The sequence below is a fragment of the Nansenia antarctica genome (assembly GCF_963989245.1).
Source record: "Nansenia antarctica genome assembly, chromosome: 1".
NCBI lineage: Eukaryota > Metazoa > Chordata > Actinopteri > Argentiniformes > Microstomatidae > Nansenia > Nansenia antarctica.
Genome location: NC_137674.1, coordinates 110,362,724 through 110,386,588, shown reverse-complemented (window position 1 = coordinate 110,386,588; position 23,865 = coordinate 110,362,724). Strand labels below are relative to the sequence as shown.

Genomic DNA, 23,865 nt, shown 5'->3' with positions numbered 1-23,865 from the left:
CGTGAATCCATGTTAGTTTAGCCTCAAGCCAGTGAATTATAGCCTTAAATACATGCCTTATTCAGGCCTCTGGCACAGTGTTGGTGTCACTGTTTCAAGTTGGCAGAAACACAGCTTGACGTTTAGCACGGCTGCTAGCTAACTCTGCTAGCTAGTCTGCAACGATGTCATCACCATGGCGACCGTGGGACCACTGTTCTCCCAGGGTTGCCAGATTGGGGGCCCAGTGTTGCCAGATTGGAGGGCTTTCCTTTTCAATCTGGCTACTTTTGGGCTGTTTTTTAGACTGTGGTTGGTTGGGCTGGAAATTGCAATTAATATCTGAAATAGTGTAAAATTATATTCAACAAGTCCCCCAACTCACGACATGAATAATGATGAATTAATAGCCTATATATAAATTGCAGCAGTAAACTGGGATTGAACATCTGCAAAGCAAGACGCTGATATCATTATTCATGTCAATGTTGGGGAAGCTACTCTGAAAATGTATTTAACTGCATTGCCAAGTACTTTGCAAGGAAAGAAGTTGAACTACACTAAAGCTGACCGTAAGAGAGAAATATAGTTGTTCAAAACTAAAGCTACTTTGAAAAAATTGTTCATCGTAATTACATAAGTAACTACATCAAAATGATCATTATTAACACACAACATAAATTGTGAAGTAGAGCAAAGTGGGGAGACCATGAGTGAGTAGTGACTGCAGCTTGCTGCTCCGCTACATGGTAACCAATAAGGAAAAAGAGTTGTTAACTACAGGAACAACTAAGAGGATTTAAATGTAGTTTAGCTAACTACCACCAAGCCCTGATAGTTGAACCCCAACACTACATTATGATTTAGATATTGAGCATGGTGTATTATGGCTCAATCCATATCATATCTAGGCTAGGCCTATGTTTGCATAGCTCATCCATATACATTCTCTTTCAGTGTTTGATGACGAAGATGAAAATAAACTGACGTACACAGAAATCCATCAACAGTACAAGCAGCTGGTGAGTTTGGGTTCTGTTGATCATGTAATGCTTTAATGTCAACCCAAATAAAGTGTGTGTGTGTGTGTGTGTGTGTGTGTGTGTGTGTGTGTGTGTGTGTGTGTGCGTGTGCGTGTGTGTGCGTGTGTGTGTGTGACACACAATCATTTCACTGAAGAGGCTTATAGGGTTGGGACAGGACTTTTCAAACCTATAGTCACTGAGTTCACTGAGTAGTCTATGGGCCAGGACAAACTGTAATCCACGGGCCAGTAGGAACCTTAATCCATGGTTCATAGTGTTTTAAATAGCCACCGCTCACTTCAGCTAACTACGAGAGTGATGGGGGCTGAAAATGTTTTAAACATTTGCGCCCGAATCGTCTCAAAACAACGTCCAACCGTGTCACAGAGAGTTGAATCTGTGGCCACAACTGTTGACCTAGTAGCCTCCATCACTCCCAGTGTGTTTTGTCAAGGGTGGCTAAAGTTAGCTGTGGTTAGTAGTGGTTAATTCAAACAACTCTGAACCATGAATTAAAGCTTATCCTGACCCATAAGCTATATTCAGACCATCAGCTACGACGTAACGTTCAGGCCAAGGAACCATCTGAATTACACAGAGAACATCCCTGGAACAACAACCCTTTAATCTGTTTCTGGGAACATGAACAAAAGTAGATATTTCAGGCAGTTCAGTGGAACAGAATGGCAGTAATGTCACAGTGTTTTCCCACTAGTAACACACAGCAACACACAGTAACACACAGTAACACACAGTAACACACAGTAACACACATTAACACAGTAACACACAGTAACACACAGTAATACACAGTAACACACAGTTACCAGGGGCGGCTGTGGCGCAGGAGGTAGAGCCGCTGTCTAATGATCGCAAGATCGGCAGATCGGCGGTACGAGCCCCGGCTGGCCATGTGTCGAAGTGTCCTTGGGCAAGACACACCTGCTCCCAACAAGCGGGCCGACACCTTGCATGGTAGCTTGCCGCCATTGGTGTGTGAATGTGTGTGTGAATGGGTGAATGAGAGGCCGTTGTAAAGCGCTTTGGATAAAGGCGCTATATAAGTGCAAATAAATAAATAAATAAAACAGTAACACGTCAATGTGCCTGCAGGTAGAGAAGCTGTTGGAGACCTACATGCAGGAAGTCGGCATTGACGACCATCAGTTCCTGGAGGCTTGCTCCTCCCCCTTCGCCAAGTCCAAAACCCTGCAGGTAAGACTCACCTGACCTCACCTGACCTTAACCCTGCAGGTAAGACTCACGGCTCGAAGCTGTGGGGCAACGGTAGCCTAGAGGTTAGAGAGGCAGGTAGCCTAGAGGTTAGAGAGGCAGGTAGCCTAGAGGTTAGAGAGGCAGGTAGTCTAGAGGTTAGAGAGGCAGGTAGCCTAGAGGTTAGAGAGGCAGGTAGCCTAGAGGTTAGAGAGGCAGGTAGCCTAGAGGTGAGACAGGTCGTCTAGAGGTTAGAGAGGCAGGTAGCCTAGAGGTTAGAGAGGCAGGTAGTCTAGAGGTTAGAGAGGCAGGTAGCCTAGAGGTGAGACAGGTCGTCTAGAGGTTAGAGAGGCAGGTAGTCTAGAGGTTAGAGAGGCAGGTAGCCTAGAGGTTAGAGAGGCAGGTAGTATAGAGGTTAGAGAGGCAGGTAGTCTAGAGGTTAGAGAGGCAGGTAGCCTAGAGGTTAGAGGCAGGTAGCCTAGAGGTTAGAGAGGCAGGTAGTCTAGAGGTTAGAGAGGCAGGTAGTCTAGAGGTTAGAGAGGCAGGTAGTCTAGAGGTTAGAGAGGCAGGTAGCCTAGAGGTTAGAGGCAGGTAGTCTAGAGGTTAGAGAGGCAGGTAGCCTAGAGGTTAGAGAGGCAGGTAGCCTAGAGGTTAGATAGGCAGGTAATCTAGAGGCTAGCGAGGCAGGTAGTTTAGAGAGGCAGGTAGTCTAGAGCAGCGTTTCTCAACCGGGGTGCCGCGGCACACTGGGGCGCCGCCTGGCATCTTCAGGGGTGCCGTCAAATAATTCTATATTCTGACGTTCATATGAATGAATGAATAAATCTATAAATAAATAAATGCAATACATCATCAAAATCTGTCTCGCGCGCCCCTTTCCCATGTCACAATGTCAATACCGGATATCCTATGTTCCCCGCTCCCGAAAAAGGGTCCGATCGGGCAGGGCAGTCTCGCTCGCCGGCAGCGTGTGGAGGTGGTTGTTCTATATGGATGATCGGTGACATTATTCTCTCGTCCGACTTCGGAAGCTAAGCAGGGTTGGAAAGTTCGGGAAATAACGCACAGTTTCGTTTTCATGCAATGAATTTAATACATCCAGACAAGGATGCGCGCAGCGGGAGAGAGAGACGCATTTTCTGGCTTAATAACTCTGCATCCCCGGTGTTTACGTTGAATGGACTGGATAGGTGTTTCCAATCAAATGTGGTAATATGAAAATGAATGTGTTCCATAAATTCCCGCGTTTGTTCGGTCACTGTGTCATGTTTATACAGCACGGTTACGTGCCTGATGCCTTTGATGCACACTTGCCTTTTTCACTCCCTCCTCTCTCTCTCAATAATAATAATAATAATACAACTTTTATTTGTATCAATAGCCGCTGAGTGTGTGTGTGTGTGTGTGTGTGTGTGTGTGTGTGTGTGTGTGTGTGTGTGTGTGTATGGGGCTGTCTGGGTGATGCAGTGTCGTTTTTGAATAGCTATATTTTAGACTGGGGTGCCTTGAGATTTTATCGACTTTTGAAGGGTGCCGTGACTGAAAAAAGGTTGAGAAACGCTGCTCTAGACTACCTGCCTCTCTAACCTCTAGAGGTTAGAGAGGCAGGTAGTCTAGAGGTTAGAGAGGCAGGTAGAAGCTGCTATTTAAACACAACGACAACTAGTTGGCGCTTCTTGTGAATTATGAATGAATGATGAATGAATGAATGAATGAATGGACTTTATTGTCATTGCTACAGTACAGGTACCAAACAACGACATTTAGGAGGTGTGGCTCCCCTGGTGTTTAGCCTGCCTTCCTACACAGGAAAACGGTAAAATAGCCTTATATTAACTCATCCTGATGTGATTTTGAAAATGTAAGGATACTGGGTGGTAGAACGCACATATCTAGGAAAAGTCATGAAAGGAAGGTCCTGAAATTTGATCTAGGGCAAAGAAAATGTTACTCACATGGGTTAAATGACCCCCTCATGGCTGATTAAGTGTTAAAGGGATAGCTCACTATTTTACATGTTATAGTCAGGCGGTTCTTTACCCTGAGTAAGTAATCCATGGGTCAGGAGGAACAGTAATCCATAGGTCAGGGTAGTTTAAATAGCCACTACTAATGTCAGGCGGGGCAGCTGTGGTGCAGGAGGTAGAACCGGCGCCTAATGATCGCAAGGTCGGCGGTTTCGGCAGTTCGATCCCCGGCTGGCCACGTGTCGAGGTGTCCTTGGGCAAGACTGAACCCCAAAAAGCTCCCAGTGAGCGGGCCGGCCGGCGCCTTGCATGGTATCTTGCATGCATTGGTGTGTGAATGTGTGTGTGAACGGGTGAATGAGAGGGCCGTTGTAAAGCTCTTTGGAATAATGCGCTATATATATAAGTCAGTCCATTTACCAGGTGACTTTAGCCACTGCTAACAAAAATGTTACGTGTGTGAATGGGATCAGGAGGCAAAGTTAAACATTGCATGGCCCAAATCACCTCAAATCACTTCAAATCACCTCAAATCACCTCAAATCATGGCCCATGGATTACTGACTCATGGTAAAGACCCATCTGACTAAAAAGTGTGAAAAAAATAAAAAGTGACCTATCCCTTTAACGGCTGCGGTGGCCTCACCCAAGGTGTTGTTACATGGGCGGTGGTCAGGTGAGGTCGAGCGCTTTGGGTGTCTAGACTCTAGAAAGGCGCTAGGCCTATATACAGTAAATGCAATCAATTATGCTAATCAAAACCCTGCAGCAGGTAATCTTTATGCAAATCACGTCCATCGAACACACAGGGATCAAAGGACAGAAGCCTTTTAAATAGCTTATTGTAAGACGCAGCAGCAGGAGGACTAGCCCAGGCCCTGGCCCTGGCCCTGCTCTCTGATTGGCCCACTAGGCCCTAGCTGTGGCCCCGTGGCCTCTGTGATTGGCTTAGCCATAACCCCCGCCCCCCCGGTGGGTTCACAGCTCAACAAAGAGATTTCGTTGGATAAGCGTCACTGATGTCACCTCGGAGACACGATGCCGTCCAACGGTTCGATGTGTAGAGCTGTGACATCACCGGGGGGGGTGGTTAAGGTTAGGGTTATGGCAGGTGTACGTCGCACTAGTGTTTAAAACTGACCAACTGCCAAAGAGTTCCAGAACATTCAACACCTAGTAGAGAGCCAAGTGTTTTAAAGCGACAGAGGCTACCAGCTCAGTGGCCTTGTGGTTAGAGTGTCCACCCTGAGATCGGGAGGTCGTGAGTTCGATCCCCGGCCGAGTCGTACCACCAACGGCTATCAAAATGCTACCCGTTGCCTCCCTGCTTGGCACTCAGCATTAAAGGTTGGATTGGGTGGGGGGTAAGACCCTGCGACATACCAGCGTCATGTCCAGGGGGGTGTACTTGTACATCAAGCCGCCTCACGCTACGGAAACAGGAGATAGGCTCCAGCCCCCTAAGGGCCGTTAGGCTCCAGAACCATCGTTCTTCTGTAACCCAGTACACCTGTCAGCAGCTATAGCGAGGTGACACTAAACTATCTGTCTGCCCGCCATTACTCTAGCTAACTGTCCTATGCTTCTGTGTGTGTGTGTGTGTGTAGAGTGTGTTCCAGCAGGTGGTGGCCACAGAGGACTTCCAGGTGTTCAGGTCTCTGATGGTGCAGAAGAACATGGAGCTGCAACTACAGGCCCTGAGAGTGATGAAGGAGAGGAACGGTACACACACACACGCACACACACGCACACAGAGACAGACACACACACACAGGCCCTCAAAGTGATGAAGGAGAGGAATGGTACACACACACACACACACACACACACACACACACTCACTCACTCACTCACTCACACAATGTACATTACTACAGTACAAGCTGCTTGATAGTATGATGCTGGTCTGCTGCCTCGAGGAAGTCTGTCTGACACTACATCTGGTTTGCCCCCTGGTTTGTGTGCGTGTGCGTGCCTGTGTGTGTGTGTGTGTGCGTGTGTGTGTGTGTGTGTGTAGGAGCCCTGCCGGAGTGTTTGACAGACGGAGTAGACGTGATGTCAGAGCTGGAACAGCAGGAGATGCAGATCCTACAGGAAGTGCTCAAGTAGGTGGCAGCGCAACTTCCTGTCTCTCAGCTGTGTGTCCATATACAACCACTAGGTGGCACTGTGCTGTGTTCAGGTGGCTGTCACTAAGCGGCACAGTCGACTGTGTCAACATTTGATTTGTCAGCTGTGTGTGGTGACGGCTAGCTCAGAACACTTCCTGGTTATAGAGGACACTTCCTGGTTATAGAGGACACTTCCTGGTTATAGAGGACACTTCCTGGTTATAGAGAACACTTCCTGGTTGTAGAGAACACTTCCAGGTTATAGAGAACACTTCCTGGTTGTAGAGAACACTTCCTGGTTATAGAGGACACTTCCTGGTTATAGAGAACACTTCCTGGTTATAGAGAACACTTCCTGGTTATAGAGGACACTTCCTGGTTGTAGAGGACACTTCCTGGTTATAGAGAACACTTCCTGGTTATAGAGAACACTTCCTGGTTGTAGAGAACACTTCCTGGTTATAGAGAACACTTCCTGGTTATAGAGGACACTTCCTGGTTATAGAGGACACTTCCTGGTTATAGAGAACACTTCCTGGTTATAGAGGACACTTCCTGGTTATAGAGAACACTTCCTGGTTGTAGAGGACACTTCCTGGTTATAGAGGACACTTCCTGGTTATAGAGCTTACTTCCTGGTTATAGAGCTATCCCAGATATTAGCTAGCTTAGCATAATTACGTCCCGTTCCCCAGCAGGTTCTGGTGGGTCGTAGAACTGGCGTAAAAAGGTTGCGTACGTACGGAAGCAAGAACGTTTACGCACACAGATAATTCTGACTTATGGCACGCATGGCATGTCCTACGCCTGTTTCCCTGTATAAATCACAATCAACTCAGAATTTTGCTTTACTTTTCTTTCTTTCTTCTTTCTATCCTTCTCTCGCTCACTCTCTCTCCTTCCCACCCTCTCTCTCCCCTCCCTTTTCTCCTTCCTCCCCTCTCCCTCTCTCCCTCTCTCCCTCCCTCCCTCCCCCACTCTCTCTCCCTCCCTTCCTCTCCTTCCCTCCCCCTCTCTCCCTCCCTCCCTCCCCTCCCCTTCTCTCCCTCCCTCCCTCCCTCTCTCTCTAGGAGGTCGAAGGATGAGTATGAACAGGAGATGTGCCGAAGGCTGCAATTGGAGGAGGAGCATGGCTCCACCTCTTCCAGCAGCTGCTCTGATAGGCCGGTCCCGGAGAAGCCCGCTGCTGATAGGCCGGTCCTGGAGAAGCCCGCTGCTGATAGGCCGGTCCAGGAGAAGCCCGCCCCCGCCCCCGCTCCTTCTCCACAGACCAACACCTGTAACCAGGTGAGGTTTAAAACTTTGGATACGATTGGATGCTTGCGGTCCCTCCCTCCCATCATCCTCCTCGTCTAAACACTCGATCTGACCTGACCTGATGGGTGGGAGGAGCTTGCTTGGACCAATCAGATCAGTGATATCTTAAAGGGAGGGAAGAGGAAGGTGGTTGGGAGTTTTTAAAAGCGGAATTTCCCCCTGTAATCCAGTTGGATTTGTTTGTTGTCATGACGCTGTGTACTGGTCTAAAGTGTCTAACCTCTGACCTGGTTGAGAGTGACAGAATATGGCTTCCATAGCTGTATGTACTTACAGTATGTCCTGCGTTATGTTGCTGGGCTGGTGTGTGAACGTGTACTGTGTCCAACCCTCCTGTCCTGTCCTGTCCTGTCCTGTCCTGTCCCAGCCCAGGGCTGAGGCCAGGGGGGGGAGCAGTCGTAGCACGAAGCCCCCAGCCCGCACGGTCAATGGCGGCTCTACGGTACAGTAACTGACCTGGTAGTAGCTTAACTTAGCTTAGCCTTCGCAGACTTTAGGGTAGTAGCTTAGCTTAGCTTAGCAGACTGTAGTGCAGTAGCAGGACGTGGTTGTCAGACCTGGGTTGAAGTGGTGTGTGTGTGTGTGTGTGTGTGTGTGTGTGTGTGTGTGTGTGTGTGTGTGTGTGTGTGTGTGTGTGTGTGTGTACAGTAGATAGTGTGTACCTCCCGCTGTAGTCTTATTGGACAGACGGTGGGTGTGTTTATGTGTTGTACGTAACACCTAGCAACCATTGTTGCGTGTCAATAAAGTTGTGTGATTGTGATTGTGATCCCTGACACCCCTGTAGGTGAACAACATACCCCAGAAGAGAGAGGTGGCGGGAGGAGGAGAGAGGAAGAGTCCAGCTAAGACCAGTTCATCCAGCCCTGCTATGCTTCCGTCAGGTAACACCGCCCCCTCCCCTCCCCCCCCTCCTCTGTCTCTGTCCCTGTCTCTGTCTCTCTGTCTCTCTCTCTGTCTCTATCTGTGTCTCTCTCTGTCTCTCTCTCTGTGTCTCTTTGTCTGTCTGTGTCACTTTGTCTGTCTGTCTGTCTCTCTCTCTCTGTGTCTCTCTCTCTCTCTCTCTGTCTCTCTCACTCTCTCTCTATGTCTCTGTGTCTGTCTGTCTCTGTCTCTCTCTCTCTATGTCTCTTTGTCTGTCTGTCTCTGTCTCTCTCTCTCTCTCTGTGTTTCTCTCTCCATGTGTCTCTTTGTCTGTCTCTGTCTGTTGTTGGTGAGTGTAGTGTTTGTGTTAACCTGTCCATGTTGTCTCTCCAGAGCGGGGTGTTGGGGAGCACAAGGTGCTGCCTGCTGTCAGGGTACCAGTGAAGGGGACGGACCCCCCATCCCCCCGGGACAGGACCACCCCCACCCCCACCCACCAGGCTGAGGGCTGGATAGAGGAGGCCCGCATAGAGGCCGGCATCTCCAAACCATACACAGTCAGTCTGCCTCTTTCTCTCTCTCTCTCTCTCTGTCTCTCTCTCTCCTTCTCTCTCCGTCTCTCTCTCTCCATCTCTCTCTCTTTCTCTCTCTCCATCTCTCTCTCTTTCTCTCTCCATCTCTCTCTCTCTTTCTCTCTCTCCATCTCTCTCTCTCTGTACATGCTGCTAAAATAAAGTTACAGTTTGATCGCAAACAAGTATTTTATCACATTCAGTAGATATTACAGGCAACTTGCTGATAGAGGACTGATAGAGTGTTTGTGTGTGTCTGTGTGTGTGTGTGTGTGTCTGTGCGTGCCTGTGTGTCTGTCTGTGTGTCTGTCTGTGTGTCTGTGTGTGTGTCTGTGCGTGCCTGTGTGTCTGTCTGTGTGTCTGTGTGTGTGTCTGTGTGTGTGTCTGTGCGTGCCTGCGTGTATGTATGTATGTCTGTGTGTGTCTGTGTCTGTGTCTGTGTCTGTGTCTGTGTCTGTGTGTGTGTGTGTGTGTGTGTGTGTGTGTGTGTGTGTGTGTGTGTGTGTCTGTGTCCAGGAGCTGTCAGCGGTGCAGCAGGAGCAGCTCCAGCAGAGGGCGCTGTACCTGGGCCAGCAGAGAGACCGGCTGCACCACCACCTGAAGAAGAGCCAGCAGAGGCCCCCCCAACCCCCTGAGGAGCCTCCCTCACCCAGCCCCACACCCCCGGTACACACACACACACACTAATAGGGCTTTCCCACCGCCAAGGAACCGTTCCGCTTTACGTTCCCGAACCTAGTCTGGAACCGGCCGGCACGTTCAGACCGAAAATAAATGGTGAAAACTTGGTTCTCAGTTGGAACCAGAAAATAGAACTGTGACGTCGTCAGTGGGTGTGTCTATGACATCATCAGTGGGTGTGTCTATGACATCATCAGTGGGTGTGTCATATTCTAGGCTACAGAGACCAGCAAGAAGGAAGGAGACAAAATGTAATCTAATCTAAATCTAATCATTAGTGATCAAAACAATATAGAATTTTCTCTATCTTCCTCACACGATCAGTAAACACACACACACACACACACACGTGCGCGAACGCACAATTAAGCCATTTCTATTCCAGTAACGGAGCAGCTGATTAGTAAGAGAACGCGTGTAGAAAGTGTCTTTTGTTATTTTTCATAGAAAATAGTGTTAATTTCAGATACTGTAGTAGTGGAAGATATTATCCTCATTTCCAGTGAAGTAGCCGCCATCTTGTTTGTTCATCCCGCCCCTTCATCACCCAGCGTTGATGACGCTGATGGTTCTAGTTAGACTTTTTAAAAATCATCTTGTGTTTTCCTATCCTGCCCCTTCTGAGTCGTTTTGATTGGTTGCTGCTCTTTATGCCCCGCCCCCCCCCCCCTACTGCTGCCATGGCGATGCGTCTGCCAGGAGGCGGCCCCCCAGAGGAACGGAGGCGGGGGGGCTGGTAGTGTAGAGGGGGGGGCGCCCCCCCCCCAGCAGCCTGCTGCCCCCCTCAAACAGAAGGTGACCTGTGTGTTGGAGTGATGTTCCCCCAGTCCCCTCCCCAAGCCCCCTCCCCTAGTCCCAGCCCCCTCCCCTCCCCTCCTAGTCCCAGCCCCCTCCCCTAGTCCCAGCCCCCTCCCCTCCCCTCCTAGTCCGAGCCCCCTCCCCTAGTCCCAGCCCCAGTAGCTCCCCCTAGCTGTTCTCCACAGCAGTCTGGGACCAGGCTAGCTAGCTCGCCCCCAGTGTAGCTGAACTGTTGTTGACGTTCCGACCTCTTCCTGTCTCCATCTCTCTCTCTCTCCCCCCCACACTCTCTCTCTCCCTCCCACTCCCACTCTCTCTCTCTCCCTCCCACTCCCACTCTCTCTCTCTCTCCCTCCCACTCTCTCTCTCTCCCCCACTCTCTCTCTCCCTCCCACTCTCTCTCTCCCTCCCACTCCCACTCTCTCTCTCTCCCTCCCACTCCCACTCTCTCTCTCTCTCTCCCTCCCACTCTCTCTCTCTCCCCCACTCTCTCTCTCCCACACTCTCTCTCTCCCCCACTCTCTCTCTCCCTCCCACACTCTCTCTCCCTCCCACTCTCTCTCTCTCTCTCCCTCCCACTCTCTCTCTCTCCCCCACTCTCTCTCCCTCCCACACTCTCTCTCCCTCCCACACTCTCTCTCCCTCCCACACTCTCTCTCTCTCTCTCTCCCTCCCACTCTCTCTCTCTCTCTCCCACACTCCCTCTCTCTCCCTCCCTCCCACACTCTCTCCCTCCCACTCTCTCTCTCCCTCCCACTCTCTCCCTCCCTCCCACTCTCTCCCTCCCACACTCTCTCTCTCTCCCACTCTCCCTCCCACTCTCCCTCTCCCTCCCACACTCTCCCACTCTCCCTCCCACTCTCCCACTCTCCCTCCCACTCTCCCACTCTCCCTCCCACTCTCTCACTCTCCCTCCCACTCTCCCTCTCTCTCTCTCCCTCCCACTCTCCCACTCTCTCTCTCTCCCTCCCACTCTCTCTCCCACTCTCTCTCTCTCCCTCCCACTCTCCCTCCCACTCTCTCTCTCTCCCTCCCACTCTCTCTCTCCCACTCCCACTCTCCCTTTCTCTCTCTCCCTCCCACTCTCCCTCCCACTCTCCCTTTCTCTCTCTCCCTCCCACACTCTCTCTCTCCCTCCCACACTCTCTCTCTCCCTCCCACTCTCCCTTTCTCTCTCTCCCTCCCACACTCTCTCTCCCTCCCACACACTCTCTCTCCCTCCCACACTCTCTCTCTCCCTCCCACACTCTCTCTCTCTCTCCCTGTAGGAGATCTCTGTTGAGGAGAAGAAGAAGCTGCAGAAGAGGAAACATCTGGCGGAGAAGCTGAAGGAGGAAGTCATCAAGAAGTAAACAACAACAACAACACTGTCTGCCGCTTCCCTGAGTCTAGAGCCCATGTAGTAGACCGACCCGGACCCTGAATAAACCTCCTGTAATAAAACAACCCTGAATAATCTACCCGTAGTAGACCGACCCAGACCGTAAGTGAATAAAGCACCTGAGATGTTATGGACTGTGTTGGGGAGGGGGCCGCAGGAGTGGTGCATTTGTATTGGAAGAACGCAGTATTTAAGCCGACCCTGATTTAGTCTTAAGTGTAATAATAATGCACCGATTCTATGTAATAATGATATCATGTATGCTGTTTAATAAATCCAATTTTATACATACTGTTTGTCAGCAATCTCATTGTGGGTGTCAGGGAGTAGCTAAGCATACTTTCTATGATTAGCTACCACAGGTCTCTTCCATGCTTAGTTATGACCAGTGCACTTTTTTAATGATTTTCCAGGTGTGAGTAGATTTGTAAGTTATGGCCTTCAGAGAAACCTCAAACATGACCTGGTGATCAACGTGAATAAGACCGACAACAAGTACAACACTGATAAGAGACCAGCTTTGGACGAGAGCTTCTTCAGTTCATCACTTAATCAAAAACATTCATATACAGTTATGGTTTATAAAAGCACAGGGGGGGTATTCCATCAATGTCACTTAAGGGAAATCCATCATGTTGATGTAATACCATTCAGGTAGCATTAAGAATCACTCACATTTGTGTTTGCAAGACAGGTTCAATAACTTGGCTCCCAGTTTAAAAAATAACGCTAGATTCACACGTTTAATGCCAGGGTCACATTTAATCTGAAAACTTATCAAATATCAAATGTATACAAATGTTTAGAATGGAGAATAGTGGTAGTAAATGCACTTGTACAAAATCTTCATGGAGAAAACAAAAACCTAGGCTCTTCTAGACACCGTTTGAAATGGGTTACACATCTGGACACTCAGCCTGGTGGCTCTCCTGTCAGGCTGAAACGCTCCCTTCCTGTCAGACTGAAACGCTCCCTTCCTGTCAGGCTGAAACGCTCTCTCCTGTCAGACTGAAACACCCCCTTCCTGTCAGACTGAAACGCTCTCTCCTGTCAGACTGAAACACCCCCTTCCTGTCAGACTGAAACGCTCCCTTCCTGTCAGGCTGAAACGCTCCCTTCCTATCAGGCTGAAACGCTCTCCTGTCAGGCTAAAACGCTCTCCTGTCAGGCTGAAACACTCCCTTCCTGTCAGGCTGAAACACTCCCTTCCTGTCAGGCTGAAACGCTCCCTTCCTATCAGGCTGAAACGCTCCTTCCTGTCAGGCTGAAACGCTCTCCTGTCAGGCTGAAACACTCCCTTCCTGTCAGGCTGAAACACTCCCTTCCTGTCAGGCTGAAACGCTCCCTTCCTATCAGGCTGAAACGCTCCTTCCTGTCAGGCTGAAACGCTCCCCTCCATCCATCTCTCCATCATAACTACATAGTCTATAGGAATGTCTATATAAACGCAGGCGGCCGGTCTAACCAACCGCCGCTGCTGCTGCTGCTTCAACTTAGGACTGAAAATGTTCTTGACCCTCAATAACAGTCGACCCGACCCAGCGCCAGTTCTGATTCTGAACCGGGGCCAAATTCTGATTTGCTGCCGTTTCTCTCCAAAGTGTGGACTCGCTCGTCCGTTTCCGCCACAGGAAACGTAGTGGAAACTCCCCTCTTGATTGGTCCATGTGTAGACCAATCACAGAGGTGGGGGGGGGGGGGGCGAGCACACACTTCGGTAAGAAGAGGGCAGACACTCAGGAGGAGCTCAGCGAACCGGAGTTGGAACAATATTTGTTGTACACACTTTTGAGAAGAAGCGTCCCGTGTTCTTTTAAAACAAGACACACCCCGGCTGGACACCAGACACCCCAGCTGGAGAACAGGCTTCTCTGAATGGACCCCCGCCCCCCCCCCAGTTGGAGAACAGCACCCCCCCCCCCCCCCCCCCCCCCTCTCCGGTAGGTAGTAGCTGTCCGCTACATGTCAAGACCAAGGCAAGAGTCCTAGCCACAGAAATACAGACAAACTTCAGACATCCTCAAAAGTGGGGCTGCAAAAATGACTTTACTGCCGTTTTAATACATGTTTTTATCTTTAAAACCAGCATTTGCAACTCTTGGCTTTTTCTAAAATGAAATCGTCAAATAATTGAAGTAAAAAGGGGGGTGGAAACGTTGGGTGCCGCCATTCTGTGCACGAAGAAAAAATCCACACCGGCAAGGTAGAGTTCTCCCCGATTTAAAATCACTTAGGAGGGCAAATGATTAAAAAGAAGGAAAAACAAAAAGAACATCTGTACAGTTTTAATGAAGTCGTGAACAACAGGACTCCAAGGCTGCTGGGAGTCTCCTCTGTTTTTCGTATTTTTCTGACGATTAGTTTGTTGTTCTTGTTTATTTGTTTACCCCCCGCCCCCCTTCTCTGTTTTGTCTGCCAAGCTCCCTCTCCTCCTCCACCCAACCCCAAATCAACAGTTCATTGAGGGGGGGGGGGGGGGGGGGGGGTTCAGCCAATCAAGCTCTCATAACTAAGCGGCTAGTCCTGCTAGCCTGACTGGCTCTCCCCCCCCCCCCCTCCCCTGGATGTCTCTGGCTCCGGTGGAGCGGCTGAGGCCCGAGGCGGGGGCCCCAGGTCTGGGGGGGGGGGGGGGATGAGGCTGCGTTCCCCTGCCTTCCAGAGCGTCTGGGGGTTCAGGGTTCAGGTCAGGGGGGAGCCTGACAGCCTTGGCACTGGACTGGTCAACCTCTCTGGTCCACAGGCCAGGTCGGAGGGAGGGGGGTGTGTGTCGGAGCAGGGGGGGGGGGGGGGGGGGGGGGAGGGGGCAGGCTGGGAGGGGGGGGGGGGTCTCTCCAGTGGACCGTGACAGTAGCACCGCGGGACCGGGGGGGGGGCTGAGGGACTCCGTCCGACGCTTACGAGCCCAGGCGGGGCCGCTTGCGGGGCGCCTGCTCTTCGTCCTCCTCCTCCTCGTCTTCTTCATCGTCGGGGTAGTCCACCAAGCCCACCAACGCCGTCTGTCACGACATGACAGAACGAGGGAGAAAGAGGCAAGGCAAGTTTATTTGTAGCACATTTTATACGACAGGGGCAATTCAAAGTGCTTTACATACAGCATAATAAAATACAGCAAGAGGAGCATAGTAAGAAAATAAAAATGACAATGAATAAAAGCAGATTTTTTTAAATGTATAAAACAATAGTTCATGGATAAAAGACATTGATAGAAGTGTTTGTGTTTAATCATTACTGCTGCAAAACATGAAGGTTTTTAGGTTAGATTTGAATATTAGGGTTTGGGCCTGTTTGATTTCTTCAGGGAGTTTGTTCCAGGAGCATGCGGCAGCGTGACTGAAAGCTGCTGCACCGTGTTTTGTTTCCACTCTTGGAATGATTAGCTAATTAGTCTCAGCTGACCTTGCTGGAATAGAGGGTGGGAGGAGATCTGATATGTATCTTGGTCGAGAATTACACCAAGATTTCTGACCGAATACAATTCTCTGTTTTGTCCTTGTTTAATTGGAGGAAGTTGTGTGTCATCCAGGCGTTTATTTGTTCAACGCAATCATAGAGATTGTTGATGGGACTATAGTCTTTTGGTGAGAGGGCTATGTAGATTTGAGTGTCATCCGCATAGCTGTGGTAGGCAATTTTGTTGTCCCAATGGAAGCATGTAGAGATTGAATAGGATGGGACCAAGGATTGATCCTTGGGTAACCCCACGTCATTTTAATTTGGTCAGACACAAAGTTGCCAATGGAGACACAATAACTTCTGTCCTGTAGGTAAGATCTAAACCAGTTTAGGACAGTGCTCTAAAGTCCTACCCAGGTTTTTAGAGAGAGACATTAGAGTCAGAGGTCTGATTAACTAAACTACTGACAAAATAATTCTGTAATAAATACCCAGGGTGCCATGTGACTTGTGGTGTTTACCTGGCAACAACACTTTAATGGAGAGAGGGGGCTCACCTTGACTACAGGGGAGGGGGGCAGCACGGGCGGCGTCTTGGCGGAGGCGGGGGTGGGGGTGGGGGGGGATGGGGGGGACACGGGAGGCGCGGGCGCGGGGGCAGGTTTGCCGTTGGCTCCGTTGGTCCCGTTGGCGGCGGAGGCGGAGTGGGAGAAGGTGAACTTGACGCTGCCCGCCTCGGGGGCACGCTTGGGGGGGCCGTCCTTCTCCTCCGCCTCTCTCACTGTGAAGAGGAGGGGGTGGGGGGTCAGGGGTCAGCGTCCACTCCTTACACAGGCTGACAGTGTCTAGGACTGGACTGGTTGACATACATCAACCAAGTTCATCAGAATCAGAATTACTTTATTCGCCACGTAGGTTTTCACATACAAGGAATTTGCTGTGGTAGTTGGTGCAAACAGGCAACATAAGAATAATAAGAATAAGAATTAAAAAGCAAGTAGTGCAAAAAAACGTCAAGTCGGATCATTACATCGGATCCCGATATGAGGACCAAAGCATTAGAAGGTGTCACATATCGTGACGTAAGAATTATAAGGTTCTATCTCCATTTTTGGTCACCTAACCCTAACCCTTTTTTTACATAATCTGATCCATTAGGTGTTTATTAATGCCTGTGTGGTGTTATTTTCTAAATGTTGAATTTTTTGGGTTAGTAATTAATAAAATACAAAGGTTCCATCTCACAAAACATAATGGAATGTGAAAACGTTGACGCTCAATATCTCTGAACTGCCCTAAACGGAGATAGAACCTTATCATTCTAAGCTCACGATATGTTCACAGTTTTTTTTCTAAATACTCGAGGCATGTTGAGTTTCGGTCGGTCAGACGTACCTTTTTTGGCCTCCATGTACTTGCCGTAGTTCTCTGGGAAGCTCTCTTCCTCAGACCGGCTCTTCTCAACGGCCTCGCCGTCTTCGTCGTCTTCGTCGTCGTTGAACCACATCTCCTCGTCCTCGTCCAGCGACCGTGCGTCCCGGCGGTATCTGGCGACAGGAAGGCCGGTTTAGACAAACCTCTAGAACTTCTAGAACAGGGGTCGGCAACAGGAGGCCCGTGGGCCATTGCTGGCCCATCACCAATAATATTTGGCCCAGCAGATTATTTTGAGAATCTTTTTTTTCTTTTTACAATATCGGACCGACATTCCCACATATAGCGGCTATACTGTCCGAATAGAGAATCTACCACCACCTAAAGAATGCTTATTGTACTTTTATCCATGTTGAGAGGTGCACCGAAGCGCACTGACGCTGAACCCCTCATAGTGAATCAATAAGTGGACAACGCGTGGTGCTGAAATAGCCGACATGCGGTGTGTGGTTTGAAAAAAATAACACTAGCTCAGTAAATCATTCAACTTAAGTACTCACTTAATGTGAAAAGTGGCATCTCCCATCGGTCACTAATTGCTTGATATCTGGTGATATGGACGTCACTTTAATCCGCAGGCAGTTCTCAAGGTTTTTATGCGTCAATCGATTCCTCTCGTGCGTCTTTATCGCATTCATTGACGAAAAGGACGACTCGCATGTATAGGTGGAGGGGAACATTGTGAGCACGTAAAAGGTGAGTCTCTTGATCATGCTATACTCCTCTGAGCACACAGGCTCCGCACTTCTGAGCGCATCGCTGAACTACGTTTCAATTTGAGAATCACAACACAAACTCGCTAGTCAAGCCAGAATAGCAACGCAATGGATTGGGTGAGTAAGCTACCTAGTGAACTAGAACACTACTTTACATTGTTAGCAGGCTTACACAACAAGCTGTGTTAGTTGACTGGCGATATGTCATTGATTTACAACAAAGCGGAAATGTATTCACATTTTTCGAAAGAAAAGTCAAAGCATTCGAACGTGTCACATTTCATTTTTAACAATCAATCACTTAAATTAGCCTTTGATTATGTTTTGGCACACCATCTGGTGGCTCAAAAAGAATTGGCCCGAGGCCAAACCTAGTTGCCGACCCCTGCTCTAGAACCTATAGAACCTCTAGAACCTCTAGAAGACGCTGGAGTTCCATCTCATTATTAAACCTCTAGAAGACGCTGGAGTTCCATCTCATTATTAAACCTCTAGAAGACGCTGACCTTCATCTCATAATTAACGCGTCAAACACAAACCAGGCGACGGGAACTTCTCCGTGTTCCAAGTTTTTCTTGAGGGAGGGTCAGGAGGGGTCAGGTGAGGTCGGGAGGGGACAGGTAGGGGTCAGGAGAGGAGGGGTCGGGAAAGGTGAGGAGGGGTCAGGGAGGGGACAGGTAGGGGTCAGGAGAGGAGGGGTCAGGAGAGGTAAGGAGGGGTCGGGAGAGGAGGGGTCAGAAGGGGTCAGGTGAGGTGAGGAGGGGTCAGGAGAGGTGAGGAGGGGTCAGGGAGGGGACAGGTAGGGGTCAGGAGAGGAGGGGTCAGGAGAGGTAAGGAGAGGTCGGGAGAGGAGGGGTCAGAAGGGGTCAGGTGAGGTGAGGAGGGGTCAGGAGAGGAGAGGAGGGGTCAGGAGGGGTCAGGTGAGGTGAGGAGGGGTCGGGAAAGGAGGGGTCGGGAGAGGGGTCAGGGGAGGTGAGGAGGGGTCAGGAGAGGAGGGGTCAGGAGAGGAGGGGTCAGGAGAGGAGGGGTCAGGAGAGGAGGGGTCAGGAGAGGAGGGGTCGGGAAAGGTGAGGAGGGGTCAGGGAGGGGACAGGTAGGGGTCAGGAGAGGAGGGGTCAGGAGAGGTAAGGAGGGGTCGGGAGAGGAGGGGTCAGAAGGGGTCAGGTGAGGTGAGGAGGGGTCAGGAGAGGAGAGGAGGGGTCAGGAGAGGAGGGGTCAGGAGGGGTCAGGTGAGGTGAGGAGGGGTCAGGAGAGGAGAGGAGGGGTCAGGAGAGGAGGGGTCAGGAGGGGTCAGGTGAGGTGAGGAGGGGTCAGGAGAGGAGGGGTCAGGAGAGGAGGGGTCAGGAGGGGTCAGGTGAGGTGAGGAGGGGTCGGGAAAGGAGGGGTCGGGAGAGGAGGGGTCAGGAGAGGTCGGGAGAGGAGGGGTCAGAAGGGGTCAGGTGAGGTGAGGAGGGGTCAGGAGAGGAGAGGAGGGGTCAGGAGAGGAGGGGTCAGGTGAGGTGAGGAGGGGTCGGGAGAGGAGGGGTCAGGAGGGGTCAGGTGAGGTGAGGAGGGGTCAGGAGAGGAGGGGTCAGGAGGGGTCAGGTGAGGTGAGGAGGGGTCAGGAGAGGAGAGGAGGGGTCAGGTGAGGTGAGGAGGGGTCGGGAGAGGAGAGGAGGGGTCAGGAGGGGTCAGGTGAGGTGAGGAGGGGTCGGGAAAGGAGGGGTCGGGAGAGGAGGGGTCGGGAGAGGAGGGGTCAGGAGAGGAGGGGTCAGGTGACCACCGCACTCACCTGTTCAGTCTCTGGGTCTGCCGGTCCTTCTCCTGCTCGTAGCGCGCCTTCAGGCCCTTGAAGGTCTGGACGTACTCTATGGACTCCAGGGCCCCGGGGCTGTAGAAGTTGTCCACGATGTGAGCTATCAACGACTTGATGTCCTCCTGGGAGGGACACGCTTATGTTAGTGTGAAGCTCAAGAAGTGTGGAGTCAAACAGCTCTATGGTCTAACAGGGCTGCTCTCTCCTAACAGGGCTGCTCACCACTCTGATGAAGTCAAACAGCTCTATGACCTAACAGCTCTATGTCCTAACAGCTCTATGTCCTAACAGCTCTATGTCCTAACAGCTCTATGTCCCTCACCACTCTGATAAAGTGGAACAGCCCTATGACCTAACAGCCCTATGACCTAACAGCTCTATGACCTAACAGCTCTATGACCTAACAGCTCTATTTCCCTCACCACTCTGATGAAGTCGAACAGCTCTATGACGGCAGAGTTGAGCAGGTTGTATCTGGTGCCGTTGTCCAGCAGGGCGTTGATGACCGGCTCAAACAGGTTCCCTTTGATGATGTAGCGGTTGTAGTACTCGTCCTTCAGACCGATGATCCGCCGCATGAAGCGAAGGGCACCTGGGGGGGGGGGGGTGGGGGCATATTATTATTATTATCAGGGTTCCCACACCTTCTGAAACATCAAATTCAAGCACCTTTCAAGGACTTTCAAGACTCAATTCCCTCAAATTCAAGGACCCAACACGGCCTAGTTTGAGACAGATCTAGATGAGAATTTATATAATAGGAACTATCCGCTCACAGACAACAATTAAAAAGAGAGGCTTGAATGTGTGAACACTAGACGGTCACCTGCCTTCTCTACCACAGCACAGCAAAACAATATATTGTGAAATATGTGTAAAGTTAAGCAATACAGAGACTTGTCAACTAGTAAATAAGCTAAAACATTTTAATATATATATATATATATTTTTTAGAGAGAGAGAGGGGAATTCAAGCACTTTCAATGACCCATGTCTTTTTTCAAAAACCTTTAAGACCTTGATTTTTTTTCTTCAAATTCACAAACTTTAAAGGATTTCAAGGACCCGTGGGAAACCCAGTTTTAATAATGTCTCACACTAGATGGGAAAGTGTGTGGTCTGGTCTCAGCATGGAAATTTGAGATCAGTGGCCCAACCCCATAACCAGAGCCTCATACTCCTTTGTGATTGGTTAATATTGGATGTCCATCATCACTGTGAACCTGTGGCCTTTTAGAGAGACACAGACTGTGAGGTCATCCTGTCTGTCAGCAGCCCCTGTGTGCCCAACACTGCACGACTGGAGCATGCTGGGATGAGAGCAGGGGCTGCTGGGAGCCAGTGGGCAGCTGGGGGGAGGTTGGGCATCAGACCTTTTACAACATCACATCATCGACCAACATCATTTGACTTATCTGGGTTCCCACACCTGAAACATCAAATTCAAGCTCCTTTCAAGGACTTTCAAGACACAATTCCCTCAAATTCAAGGACCCAACAACACGGCATAGTTTGAGACTAGTTAAAAGAAAAAAAAAAATGGAATATATTTTTTTTTAAACTACAGAGAGAGGGAGAGAGAGGGGAATTCAAGCACTTTCAATGAGTCTATTTTCAAAAACTTTTAAGACCGTGATTTATTTTTCTCAAATTCACAAACTTTCAAGGATTTTAAGGACCCGTGGGAACCCTGTATTATAATACACAATTCCACACTGCCTAGAGACTCTACAACAGCGGATCCCAACCTTTTTGGACTCGCGGCCCACACAGGCATTTTACGCACACGTAGCCTACAATTCTTTTGGGTGTCTCATCATTATAATCATTGTATCATTGTACCTCTACACTCCCCCCTACACTAGACCCAGCTGTGTGTTTGTCCTACTCTAGACCCAGCTACATACAGCAGTGTGTGTGTGTGTGTGTGTGTGTGTGTGTGTGTGTGTGTGTGTGTGTGTGACTCACAGAGGGCTAGGATGGTGTGTGTGTGTGTGTGAGTGAGAGACTCACAGAGGGCTAGGAAGGTGTGTGTGTGTGTGTGTGTGTGTGTGTGTGTGTGTGTGTGTGAGAGAGAGACTCACAGAGGGCTAGGATGGTGTGTGTGTGTGTGTGTGTGTGAGTGAGAGACTCACAGAGGGCTAGGAAGGTGTGTTTGGAGTTCATCAGCACCAGGACTCTCCTGAGCAGGTCCTTGTTCATGATGTAGGTCTTGATGTGGTAGGTGTGGTGCTCCACGCAGAACGTCAGCAGCTCCAGGATCAACGCCAGCAGCTGGGCCGTCTGGAAGTTATCTGGAACACACACACACACGCACACACAGTCAGGAAATACACAGTCAGGAAATAAATAAACACACAAACCACACACACACACACACACACACACCACACACACACACACACACACACACACACACTCAGGAGATAAACAAACACTCGCTACAGACAGACGACACACACAGTTGGGAAATAACACTCACTAAAGACACAGATAATACATGTCATTTACCACAGCAAAGACACAGATGATAATAATAAGAACTTAAATGTATAGCTTAGCTTGATCCCAGCTGTGTTCTCACTAGCATAGCTTAGCTTCATCCCAGCTGTGTTCTCACTAGCTACACGTCATTCACCACAGCAAAGACACCCTCACACTCCCTCTAAGGTGGCCCAGAGGCTTACAGGTGTGTTTGGTACGTGGAGCTAGCCTGAGCACCACTCCGCCACCTGCGCTTCCATGACGACCTCACTCCACTGAGGACGCCAATTAGAATGTTATGGACATGGAACGTTCCGTGCCACCAGTACCTGAGGACACCTGTCTGAACGGTGATCACCACCAGCTCTGACGTACACCTGGCTAACTCACTGAACAACACAGCTGGGATGTAGCTACGCTAGTGAGAACACAGCTGGGATGAAGCTATGCTAGTGAGAACACAGCTGGGATGATGCTAAGCTATGCTAGTGAGAACACAGCTGGGATGACGCTAAGCTATGCTAGTGAGAACACAGCTGGGATGAAGCTACGCTACGCCAGTGAGAACACAGCTGGGGTGACGCTAAGCTATGCTAGTGAGAACACAGCTGGGATGAAGCTAAGCCATGCTAGTGAGAACACAGCTGGGATGAAGCTACGCTACGCTAGTGAGAACACAGCTGGGATGATGCTAAGCTACGGTAGTGAGAACACAGCTGGGGTGACGCTAAGCTATGCTAGTGAGAACACAGCTGGGATGAAGCTAAGCCATGCTAGTGAGAACACAGCTGGGATGAAGCTACGCTACGCTAGTGAGAACACAGCTGGGATGATGCTAAGCTACGGTAGTGAGAACACAGCTGGGATGAAGCTACGCTACGCTAGTGAGAACACAGCTGGGGTGATGCTAAGCTACGCTAGTGAGAACACAGCTGGGATGATGCTAAGCTATGCTAGTGAGAACACAGCTGGGATGATGCTAAGCTATGCTAGTGAGAACACAGCTGGGGTGACGCTAAGCTATGCTAGTGAGAACACAGCTGGGATGAGGCTAAGCTAAGCCATGCTAGTGAGAACACAGCGGGGATGAAGCTACGCTACGCTAGTGAGAACACAGCTGGGATGATGCTAAGCTACGGTAGTGAGAACACAGCTGGGATGAAGCTACGCTAGTGAGAACACAGCTGGGATGATGCTAAGCTATGCTAGTGAGAACACAGCGGAGATGATGCTAAGCTAGTGAGAAGTCAGACACCTACCTGGACACACGGGGTTGATGATGATCTTAGTGGAACCCTCCTGCAGATCTGAGAGAACAAACAGGACAAGCTGTGAATATCCATCATCATGTGAGCGCACACACGAACACACACACACACACACACACACTCCCCTCCTCACGCCTGACCTTCAAACTCCCCTCCTCATCCTCCCCCCCTCGTCCTCTCACCTCCCCCCCTCCTCACCACTGAACACTGACCTTTGACCCCTCCACTCCCCCTCTACCCCCCCTCCCCTCCCCCTCTACCCCCCCTCCCCTCCTCACCTTTCGAGTTCTTCTCGTCGGCTGTGTTGGCGAGCAGCGGCGCCGTCAGGACCTGCATGCAGTACTTATAGAAGAAACTCAGGAACTCCGTCTTCTCTGTTTTCTGATGGGGGGGGGGGCAGAGGGAGAGCATTGGGTTGTGCGTTCGATTCCCGCTGGGACCATATTTACGGAAATGTAAACACTCGCAGCAATGTAAGTCGCTTTGGTTTTTGGATAAACGCCTCAGCTGAATGACATGTGACACTTGTTCTAATTGTGACGCCTCCCACTCTGCCTGCATATTGGCTGTGGCTGGAGCCTGGGCAGAGTGGGTGGGTCGTTAGGCTGAGTGGTGTCACCTGGGTTTGGGGAGCTGGGGATATATACCGTATATATGAGATGGGTGTCGTCAGCTCTCTCTCTTCCTACCTTATGATTTGGGTTCCTTTTTTTTCTCTCTCTCTTCCTTCCTTTTGATTTTTTCCTTCCTTTTTGTTTGTTGGTAAGGTCTCTGGGTACCTGGTTTTGGGGCCTTACACTACACTAGTTATATACACCTCTTACACATACAACATACATTATACAACCATTCACTCATGGCCTACACT

General features: G+C 50.0%; 2 protein-coding genes across 2 annotated transcripts in view; one reads left to right on the top strand and one right to left on the bottom strand.

Moving 5' to 3' along the window:
- Positions 1-688: 688 nt before the first annotated feature.
- On the top strand, positions 689-12,125 carry cfap36 (cilia and flagella associated protein 36; the record flags this gene model as incomplete). The annotated part of the gene is made up of 11 exons (XM_080529840.1): positions 689-692; positions 937-1,001; positions 2,118-2,219; positions 5,791-5,905; positions 6,201-6,288; positions 7,365-7,581; positions 7,979-8,053; positions 8,399-8,495; positions 8,869-9,032; positions 9,564-9,713; positions 11,795-12,125. 11 exons carry the CDS (start codon positions 689-691, stop codon positions 11,876-11,878), a joined length of 1,161 nt encoding a protein of 386 aa, XP_080385966.1. The 3' UTR covers positions 11,879-12,125.
- Positions 12,126-12,655: 530 nt separating this feature from the next.
- The window catches only part of ppp4r3b (protein phosphatase 4, regulatory subunit 3B), a 31,805-nt gene continuing 20,595 nt past the window's right edge, over positions 12,656-23,865 (bottom strand). Inside the window, exons 9-16 of the mRNA XM_080534316.1 lie at positions 23,276-23,378; positions 22,989-23,036; positions 21,381-21,539; positions 19,668-19,837; positions 19,222-19,367; positions 16,696-16,847; positions 15,858-16,081; positions 12,656-14,903 (exon numbers count right to left, since the gene is read on the bottom strand). Coding sequence (XP_080390442.1) covers positions 14,802-14,903; positions 15,858-16,081; positions 16,696-16,847; positions 19,222-19,367; positions 19,668-19,837; positions 21,381-21,539; positions 22,989-23,036; positions 23,276-23,378 — 1,104 coding nt within the window. The 3' untranslated portion in view covers positions 12,656-14,801. The remainder of the gene's footprint in view (positions 14,904-15,857; positions 16,082-16,695; positions 16,848-19,221; positions 19,368-19,667; positions 19,838-21,380; positions 21,540-22,988; positions 23,037-23,275; positions 23,379-23,865) is intronic.